The sequence below is a fragment of the Triticum dicoccoides genome, chromosome 7B (assembly GCF_002162155.2).
Source record: "Triticum dicoccoides isolate Atlit2015 ecotype Zavitan chromosome 7B, WEW_v2.0, whole genome shotgun sequence".
Classification (NCBI taxonomy): Eukaryota; Viridiplantae; Streptophyta; class Magnoliopsida; order Poales; family Poaceae; genus Triticum; species Triticum dicoccoides.
The window spans coordinates 512132827-512143843 of record NC_041393.1 but is presented as its reverse complement, the minus strand read 5'-3'; the positions used below and the strand labels follow the sequence as shown (position 1 = coordinate 512143843).

The window sequence follows — 11017 nt, the reverse complement described above, 5'->3', positions numbered from 1 at the left end:
ATGATGTCTTCAAGAAAAGCGAGACACCCTCGGTGTCGTCATCGTTGATGACCCACAAGAATAGGGGATCGATAGTAGTCCTTTTGATGAGTAAGAGTGTCGAACCCAACAAGGAGCAGAAGGAAATGGCAAGCGGTTTTCAGCAAGGTATTCTCTGCAAGCACTGAAGTTATCGGTAACAAATAGTCTGGTAGTAAGGTAATTTGTAATGAGCAATAAGTAACAATAGTAAAAAAGGTATAGTAAGGTAGCCCAATCCTTTCTATAGCAAAGGACAGGCCGAAACTTTCTCTTATAGCAAGCAAAGCATTCTTGAGGACACATGAGAATTCATCTAGTCACTTTCATCATGTTTATTTGATTCATGTTCGGTACTTTGATAATTTGATATGTGGGTGGACCAGTGCTTGGTTGTTGCTCTTACTTGAAATAGCCTCCCACTTATGATTACCCCCTCTCGCAAACATCCGCAACTACGAAATAAGAATTAGGATAAATCTAACCATAGCATGAAACATATGGATCCAAATCAGCCCCTTACGGTATAGCTCATAAACTAGGGTTTAAGCTTCTGTCACACTAGCAACCCATCATCTAATTACTACTCCACAATGCCTTCCCTTAGGCCCAAGTATGCTGAAGTTTCAAGTAGTCGACATTCACATTACACCACTAAGGGAAACAACAACATACATATCATCAAAATATCAAATGAATACCAAATTCAAATGGTTACTTATAACAAGACTTCTCGCCTGTCCTCAAGAACAAAAGTAACTACTCACAAATCAGATTCATGTTCAAGATCAGAGGGGTATTGAATATCATTAAGGATCTGAACATATAATATTCCACCAAATAAACCAACTAGCATCAACTACAAGATGTAATCAACACTACTAGCAACCCACGGGTACCAATCTGAGGTTTTGAGACAAAGATTGAATACAAAAGATGAACTAGGGTTTTAGATGAGAGGGTGCTGGTGAAGATGTTGATGAAGATTGGTCCTCCCACGATGAGAGGATCGTTGATGATGTCAATGGCTTCAATTACCCCCTCCCAGAGGGAAGTTTCCCTGGTGGAATCGCTCCGCTGGAGAGTAAAAAGTGCTCCTCCCAGGTTCCGCCTTGAAACTTTCCCTCTTATTTTTTCTAGGTCAAAAGGCATCATATAGCAGAAGATGGGCTTCCCAGGCCTGCCAAGGGCCCCACAAGTCCAGGGGCGCGCCCTGGTGGGTAGGACGTGCGCCCCAGGCTTGTCGCTGCCTGGTGGGTCCCCCAATGGTAATTCCTTCGCTAATATTTTCTATATATTCCAAAACAATTCTCCATCAATTTTCAGGTGATTTGGAGTTGTGCAAAATAGGTATCTCTGATGGAGCACTTTCCGATACTGAATTCCAGTTGCTGGCAATCTCCCTCTTCATGTGAAACTTGCAAAATAAGAGATAAAATGCATTAGAATTGTATCATAGGGTGAAATAACAATCCAAAACACAAAGAATAACAGTAGGAAAACATGATGCAAAATGGATGTATCAGTTGGCGGTGCCAAGGTACAGAGCTTTCGCTCGGCAACTCACCCGTGCCACCACGAGGCCGCCGAGAGTAGCACAACGATGTCAGAACCCCATATCTGCATCAGGACGCCGCCCCATCGAGAGAGAGGGCAGGTTCAAGCTACCCGTTGTATCCCTCCCATTGCCAACAGAACCCGGAAGGGGAGCCACAGCCACCGCAATGATGCCCATGGAAGAGCAACCATGCGGACTTCCCTCCGGGGCCACCGCCCCGGCGTCCCTGCCGCGTGATACCGTGCGTCGTCCACCTCATAATGCACTCAACCACGGTAAGAAGAGCGACGAGACTCCATCTACTCCTAGCCCGACATCAGTCCCCGAGTCTGGGTAGGTGCCTCCACCACAGGAGGCACCCACACCTGCATTGCCAACCAATATCCGGTGGACTGGGGGGGGGGGACACGACCTCGAGACTGCTGACAAGCCAGCCTCGAGCCCTTGGTCAGGCGAGCTCACACGACGCCATGTCCATGGTCACCGGCGCAGATCCACGCACCAATGCAACGCTAACACGTCCACCAACATCGAGCACCACCTGGACCAAGCCCCACCTCACCTACCCGGAGCACCAGCTCCGATCTGCCTCCAGCCGAAATCTGGTCCGCCCGAGCACAAAAAAGTTATCTCGATGAGCGACCCCGCGTGCCGCCGGCCTGCACCCAGGAGAAGGGCGGTTGCCACCTCCACCTGCACACTGCCGTTGGACGTCGACCGTCGTGTTGCGCCCGCGCCGACCACCTGTGCACACACCACCACGCCGAACCAAAGCAACGGAGAGGTCCATCCAGAGCCAGCTGCCATCGGAGGGGAGGTCCAGCCTGGATCCGGCCATGGAGGAGGGTCCGGGCCTCCTGAGGCACCGGTAGCCATATCTAGCGCGGCCAAATCGAGCAGCCAAGGCAGCCCCGAGCCCGCCCCGCAGAAGAACAATGGCGGGCACGAGGTACGCGCGAGCCCCCACCGCCGACACCCTTGGTTGCGTCGTCGCGCCCCGCGCGCCAGTGCACCGCCACCAGCCGAGGACCGCCTGCCCGCGCCAGACACCACCAGCTGAGGGAAGAAGAGGTCCTGCCGCCGCCGACCTCCCAGTCGGCGGCGAGGGAAGGAGGTGGGAGGAGGGGTGGAACCCCGGCGGCGCCAGGGTTGCCCTCCTAGTAGCGCGCGAGAGCGACGCAGGAGGGGAAATGGTCGAGAGAAAACCCTCTCATTCACCAATCGCCTTACCCAAAGGACTCTGAATTCCTCAGCAGCTAACTACCTCACTTCTCAAAGCATGCAACCACGCCACATCAACACCTATGCATGTCCAGCATAAGCTGTGATTTGTATGCATTAACTTAACAATGCAACCATACCATATTAGCAATCCATGCATGTCACTCATAAGCTATATTGCTTAAGTTAACTATTTTTCCATATACGATATATGTGCCGGATACTTGAAGCATACCCGCATAGTTTTTATGGTTAACATTCTGTTATCTACAATGTAAATTGAGAACAGTGTTACATTTGCATTGCATTTAGTTGTTTTTATCACCTATTAATACAATTATTTTAGCGGCAACGCGCGGGACATCATCTAGTATGCATAAATATCTATCCGCAGAAGAAATGCATCATAAATACTTCAAGTTGCACGCAGCGGCCTGCTGGAATCAGGTGGCAGTAGTACAAAGAGGCAAAGGTTCACTGAAATCAAACAAACAAACATTGCACATGCTGATATGCACGCAGGGATTCCAGTCCATCACAGATAAACCGCCGTGCTTTCATGAATGAACTGAGAGGCAGAATTACAATTTTGGTTGCTGCATCCTACTGCTTCCGTTGCTTTCATGCATGAAATGGCAGAAGTACAAATTTTCTTGGTGCATCCTACTTCCGTTTTCACAACCAATAGTCATTAGTACGAAGCATCGAATTAATTAATTTGACCGCTTAAATACAACCTTGCTCACTTACGTCCTTGGACCAATGGTGGGATGCTCTGCTCGTTTCTGAAGTAGTCTGTAGGATCCACGGCCGCCTTCACCGACGCGAGCCTCTGGAAGTTGCTCGCGAAGTACTGCTCGCCCCAAACCTTGCCGCCGTCGAACGTGGTGACGTCGTCCACCACCACGTTCTGGCCGATGTCCAGGTCCCGGTAGTTCACGTACGCTTGCCTCGGGTTCTTGCTCACGTACTGCTCCATGAAGTCGTAGAAGTTGCCCAGCCAGGTGTTCGCCGCCGTGCCCCCGTCTCCCTGCCAGAACACCATGTACTGGACGTTGTACAGCACGCCGCTCCGGTGCGGGTACGGCGTCGCGTCGGTGGGGACGCTCCCCATGAACCCGCCGTGGGGCTCCAGGATGACGAGCCCGGCGCCGTTCATCGTGAACCAGGAGAAGATGTCCTTCCAGACGCCCTTGGAGATGGCGCTCTGGACGTAGTCGGACTTGCTTTTGGTGTACGTGCTCAGGCTGGTGGTCCGGCTCAGGAGCGCCTCCACCGGCGTGTCCCTGTTCCAGAAGCTGATGAAGGCTATGGACTGGAGCCAGGTCATCGACTGGCAGTCGGCGCTCGTCATGGTGAGCTCCGGGAACTGGTCGCCCATGGTCGACACGAGCGAGCTGCACGTGCCGAGGTATAGGGCCTGGAACAGGGCTTGCTGGCCCTGCACGATCACCCTTATGGTGAGGTCGTTGGGGAGTGATGGCCCGACATCTTGCCATCTGGTCACGATGTCTACGGCGCCCTGGTCAAGCGTCTTTGCGATGTTGAACATGGTCACCGTCGGCGGGACCTGCACGAGCTGGACCTTCCACGAGAGCACGATGCCGAAGCTCCCGCCGCCGCCGCCTCGGATGGCCCAGAAGAGATCCTCCCCCATGCCGGCCCTGTCGAGGAGATCCCCGTTGGCGGTGACAAACTTGGCGTCGAGGACGTTGTCGACGGCGAGGCCATACTTGCGCATCATCATGCCGATGGCGCCACCGCTGAAGTGGCCGCCCACGCCGATGGTCGGGCACAAGCCGGCCGGGAACGCGAGCTGGGAGTTGTCCTTCGCGATGGTGTAGTACAGCTCCCCGATGGTGGCGCCAGAGTCGACCCAAGCAGTGGACTCAAGCTGGTTGACGCTCACGGCGCGGAGATTGGCGAGGTCGACCACCCCGAACACCTCGGGCCGCGCCGACCGGTACGACAGGCCCTCGTAGTCGTGCCCGCCGCTGCGCACGCGGAGACGCACGCCCTGCATGCGGCCGCAGAGCACGGCGGCCTGGACGTGGGAGGCGTCGGTCGGCGTCACGACGCAGAGCGGCCTCACCGTGGTGTTGGTGAAGAATCTGGCGCTCCTAATGGAGGAGACCAGCACGCCGGCGAAGCTGCTCGAGCTTTTCGTGTACACGAGCTCGCTAGGTATCTTCTCCCGTAGGCATTGGAGGAAGTCATCGGGGGAGGCTAGGGAAGGGACCGAGGCCAGGTAGCATGAGAAGAAGCTAACGAGAAGCGCGAGTGCTAAGCCTTTGAGCATCGCCATCTTTTGCTTCCTACACTGATAGTGCCTTCGCTGTGCTTAAACTACCGGCCTAAGCTCCTTATATACTACTCGTAATCCGAGTCGCTCCAAGCCGTGGAGAACTTATTTATGTGAAATTTGTTGGGCTAGGATGACTTGAGTTATGACCTCGGGATACATGAATTCATCCTGGCTCTAGCGAGATGCAAAAGTCTAGGCCAACGATTCCCTACGGGCCTTGACAGTACAATAAGGTGACATAAATGCATTTTTAACCGTCATCTGTAAAAAAAAATTCCTCATCCGCTCCGCGGACGAGGGCCAGTCTGCGAACAAGGATGCGGCAAACTGCCATCCAACACTATTCTCATACTTTTCAAACACTTTATAAATCAACCGGATTAAATTTATGCAAACACAGCCGGGTTTCATATAAACATGATGAATTTCATACAAACATGATGGATTTCATGCAAACCGTCAATTGGACGAAAGGGTTACATTTTGAACATATTTTTAACTAAAAACAATACTGAGCTAAGATAAAACTAGTTTACAGCCGGCGCCGGCTTGAGGTGGCAACTTGCTAGTCTACTGCCGGCCGCGGCGAATCTCCATTGTCGTCCACATGTCCGACAGTCGTGTGCCCCGGAGGTATATGCTTCAGCCAAACGGCGGCTCACTTTCCCAACGCTCACCGGAGTGGAACCGCCGGCTGATGTTTCAGCCAGAGGGGAAGGGAGGCGCCTCCGCTTTTATGGAGCCAAGGCAGGGGTCGACGATGGCCTGCGCTCAAGAACCGGGCAAGTCACCGGTTGTGCAAGCCGGCGACACACCGGCGGTGGCCAGCGACGGCCTCCCGTGTTCTACTTTCCCTTGATGTTGGCAGTAGACGCGGACGTGCTAGCCACCGACTCGTCGATCTCTGCGCAGTCGGCTTCTTTCTCTGCCGACAAGGCATGGCTATGCGCGTTTTGACGGAGGATGGCGCGGTCACAGGCACGGGAGGCATGGTACGACGCGGCATCGTCGACGACAGCGACGATGCCCGCGTCATCGTGCTCCCCACAGTGTCGGCCTAAAGCAACTCGTTGTCGTGGTTCTAAGTCTGATAGTAGTGTAGGGGGGGTACTAAGGAGAGGCAAGATCCTAGCTATGGAGTAGTTGTGCACACAAGAGTTTTACGAGTTCAGGCCCTTCTCGGAGGAAGTAACAGCCCTATGCCTCGGTGTCCGGAGGCGGTCGACTGGATTATATGTGTGAGAGTTACAGGGGTGTGAACCCTTCTGCCAGTGGAGGGGGTGGCTTATATAGAAGATGCCAAGACCCCAGCCAGCCCACGTAGCGGAGGGTTTAAAGTACATTAAGGCCAGGCGTTACTGGTAACGCCTTACATAAAGTGTCATCATGACCATAAAGACTACTTAATTACAGACCGTTTGGATACAGAGTAGATCTTGAACTCCTGGTGGTCGAGTGAGTCTTCATGGTCGAGTGTCTTCATGTTAGTCGAGTGTCTTCTAGTCCGTCGAGTGGAGTCCCTCTAGGTCGACTGGAAGACGGCTTCTTCTAAAGATGCCCTGGGGGAGGGTACCTTGGACAGTTCCATGACCCTACCCCAGGTACATGACTTCATCATTAGCCCCCGAATGGATCGAGGTTTGAGTGAGGAAGGAGTTGATAATCTTTCCGACCAGTTTTCTGGTATTGTGAATGTGTCTTACTCTGGACCAATGGCTTTTAAGTGATGGTGTTAACTTTTCTTTCAGTCGCCTTGATCCATTCTTTATATCTGTCGAGTGAACTTTATAAACTTGGAGATTCCGAGCGACGGATCGCAGGAAATCTTCCGTCTGACAAGTTGCCCTGTGGTTAGCGGATTCAGCGGGATCCGGATTTCGGGAAGCGCGCGAAGCGGAGAAGGCCACGGTACTCGGATGGGATAAGGCAGAGACGCCTCGATTCCCGCGCCGCCTTTTTCGCCACCTATCGCTCGCGCGACTGTTCCGGGATTTGACAGGATTGCCTGGGCCTACCAGTCAGCCACTCGGAAGCGACTCTATATAAGGAACTGGGCAGAGGTTTTTGAACAGTGCTCCCTCATTTTCCCCTCCCCCGTCTTCAGATTCATCCGCTGCGCTTGCCATCTGTTCAGCGTCGCTGCTCTGTTCCGGCCTCGTCGGTGACAATGGTGAAAGAGAAGACGGCGGCTTTGGAGCGGGCAAAGAAGGCGACGGCGAAGGCGAAGGGGAGAGCGACTAGTCGGGGAGGATCCTCGTCACGGTCCCGCCTGCCGCAAGGTTGGATCCAGGGGGATTGGATCCGCTCGACCATCACCCAGAAGGATCTCGACGACCTGGCCAACGAAGGGTTGATCGAGCACGGGGCAGCGAGGCTTCCGGGGACGGAGTGGCAGCCGCAGCCCCAGGAGGGTGAGTGTGTCCTCTTAGCGACTCATGTCGATCGTGGGTTTTCTCTACCGCCGCATCTTTTCTTTCGGGGGTTCCTGAACTTCTTCGGGGCTCAGCTCCACCACTTCACACCTAATTCCATTGCCTATCTCGCCGCTTTCGTGTCTTTGTGCGAAAACTTCTTGGGTTGTCGGCCGCACTGGGCCTTTTCAAACACATATTCACTTGTCGCTCTCAGACGGTCAAAAAGGCTAATCCGAATGACGAGAGAACCCAAGTAATCCAGATGTGCGGGGGTCTTGGGGTCCAGATGAGGAGTAAGAGTGCCTTTCCAGCTATGACCCTTCCCGAGTCAGTTAGAGGGTGGCAGTCGACCTAGTTCTATTGCCAAGACCGGTCGACGCCAGGGCAGTCGACTGGGCTCCCTCCCTTCACCATGAGTCGAGTGAACAAGCCGTCTTCTCTGAAAGTAATTCCGGAGGAGAAGGCTCAGGTTAAAATGTTGATGGAGCGTGTAGTCCAACTCATTCGCGACGGTGTGACTGGCATGGATCTTCTGGAGGTTTTCCTTCGACGGCGCATCCAGCCACAACAATACCGAGGCCACCCGATGTGGTTGTACTCTGGTACCGAAGACACCACTCGGGTCCACCCACAGGAGGTTGACGACGTCACACTAGAGAGGTGGATGACGGCCATCACAGGAAACAAGGACAACCCTCGTGGGGCCAGGAGGATCCCGCCACTCGACCAATCTTATGAACCAGACAAGGTATGACTACTTATCTCCGGCTGTAATCATGTTTCGTCCATTCGGCTTTGTAGCGGCTCAGTCAATCGACTTTTGTCTTGTTTGTTGTCTTTCAGGCTACCACTGAGTTGTATTCGATGCCCAACGGGGCGCAAGCACAGACCAAGGAGGAGGAGGGAAGTGGAGGTGAAAGTCAAGAGGAGTGGGAATCGGATGGTGACGAGGGTGATGAAGATGTTGGCTCCGATGAGGAGGAGGAGGAAGTAGCGCCTTCTTGTTCTGAAAGAAGGTCCAAGCTTGCCCATGACCCTGCAGTCGAGCGCGGTAAGGGGGTCGCGCCTGTTGCGCAATCGACCAAGCGTCCTCGGACGACCTCTCCAGCGCCGACTGAGAAAGCGCCGAAGCAATCTCGAGTGGTGCCGTCGAAGCCGACGATGGCTTTACCGAAGATGAAGATGGTGATTCCCACTATTTCCGGGTAATGACATAACTTGTGTCCTCTTGTTTCATATGGATTTATTCTTGGTCGACTCGTTAGCTGACCGACTGATTTCTGAAACTTCAGTGCTGCTACTTCTGATACCTCGGCCAGACCTGAAGATCAAGAAATGGAGGATGCCGTCACTTCCAACCCTGGTATGACCTATGAAGTTTCGTTTTCAGCCGGTGGGATCTTCGTTTTTAACTTTGACTCTTTTCTGCAGCTCCATCTAATATCATCATTGATCTTCCTGATGATGATGAAGACGAGGAACCACTGAGGCAGAGGAGGAATAGGAGAGCGTCTGCTGTCAAGGCAGCTTAGGTCGTATCGGCACCTGAGACGTTGGTTGCGGAGGGTGACAGTGTCACTCGGCCTACCGTATCCTTTGTGGTGCCGCTGAGGAGTGTTCGCCCTTCATCGCCGAGTGCCGGTCAGCCTTCACTTTTCTCTACCCACCACGTCCCTGAAGACCAAGCAAGCGCTACAAAAGAAGCCATACGCCAGGCGGGGGTTATGATGGAGCAAGTGAAGGTGATCCGAGACGCCAGTCAAGCAGCTTATGACGCCAGTTCAGCCCTTCAGAGCAATGTTCAGGTTGGTCGGTCACTGCCTGTTCTGTTAGGATATGGTATCTGAAAACTTTTCTTTCTGGAAATTTTAGTATCTGTCGTATGCCCACTGGGTGTTCCACTGGGTGTGTCGATTGAGATTCTGGATTGGTGGGGGCACGCTGAGTGCACCCACTGGGTGTAGTCCCCAAGGCTATGGTCGACTGCTGGCAGTGGGCCATAGTCTTTATGTCTTGAGTTTTTTTTCACTGTCTTCACTCGATCTGGTTGAATGGAATCAAAAACCGGTGGGGGCACGCTGAGTGCACCCACTGGGTGTAGTCCCCGAGACTGTGGTCGACTGCTGGCAGTCGACTATAGTCTGAAGAACACACACACTCTTTTTTTTGGTCGACTGATCGACTCTGAGTCTAGATGATAGAACTAGTGGGGGCACGTTGAGTGCACCCCCTGGGTGTAGTCCCTGAGACTACAGTTGAATGTTTAGATTCAGCTGTAGTCTTAGAAATACTACAATTTTTCTCTTAGTCACTCGGAAGTGACCTATCTTTGACGTCTGTCGATTGGTTTTTTGAAGAAATCTTGCGAGCTTTCAGCTCGTTATACTGAATTGGAGAACAAGCATATCCAACTCGAACTTGATCTGAAGCTCGTCCAGGAGAACTTCTTGAAGGTGAAGGAGGAGGCAAAAGGTATGTTTGGTGAGAATCTTGATGACTGCCTTTGCTTCTTGTCCATCCCTGAGTCTGATCTTACTGTGATTTTATAGATAAACTGAGGGATCCTCTGAAGAAGAAGGATCTTGACCTCGCTGAGGCGCAGAAAGCAGCTTCCGAGAAGACCAGGCTCGCAGAAGAGAAGTTGGCTTCGATCAGCAAACTTGAAGGGGAAAACACTAATCTGAAAGCTGCTCTCGACGTGGCCAACCAGGAGATCACACGACTAAAGAATGACAAGATGGTCCTGAGTGACAAAGCTAGCAAACTGGTGGGAAAGAAGAATGATCTGGAGGCTTATCTGGGAGGACTCGCCAAGAAGCTATTCCTCATGCTTGAAGGTAACCCTTTGTATCTGACAGGCTTTTTAATTTTGACCTTGCCACCAAACTGCTGCCTTAACTTTGGGCTTGTGTCTACAGAGTTCTGCCAGAACTTTGAGGAGGAGACTGGTCGACTGGAGACGAGCCTGGATCCCATCAACTCTCCTGTGAAGGATGAAACTGCCATGAGCGTGCTCCGACTCGAGTCTCGCGTTGCTGCCATTGTTGACTATCTTGCAAGGCTGAAGGTTGCGACGTCACGCATCGACACGACGCTCTGGCCAGGAGAAGCACTTCAGAATGACCTTGAGTCCCTGATGACTCGACTGAACGAAGTTCAAAGTCGAATGCAAAATGGAAGAAGTCTTCTGCCAGGTGCGGTGCCGATGTTGCTCTATTTCTTGTCCGTGTCCACTACAAGGATGCGCGAGAAGACAAGCTGGCAGCTCTCAAGGTGGCCAATACCAAGAAGCATGACTTCCGATCCTTCATGGAGACCTTCATCGCTGCTGCCACTCGGATCGCAGATGGAATCGACCTGGACGAGTTCGTTGCGCCTTCCAGCCCTCCTCAGGAGGGGTAAAAAACTTCTACGCTTGATGCTTTAAATTTGCCTCGGAATGCCGAGTAGTTTTTGTAACCGACAAACTTTAACAGGCTTGGTGCCTGAGCACTTCTGGAT

The 11017-nt window shown here is 52.7% G+C and overlaps 1 protein-coding gene across 1 annotated transcript; it reads right to left on the bottom strand.

The window, feature by feature from the left end:
* Positions 1-3322: 3322 nt before the first annotated feature.
* LOC119341772 (berberine bridge enzyme-like 26) lies at positions 3323-5121 on the bottom strand. Its single transcript, XM_037613625.1, has one exon. It carries the CDS (start codon positions 5100-5102, stop codon positions 3540-3542), a length of 1563 nt encoding a protein of 520 aa, XP_037469522.1. The 5' UTR covers positions 5103-5121; the 3' UTR covers positions 3323-3539.
* Positions 5122-11017: the final 5896 nt, after the last annotated feature.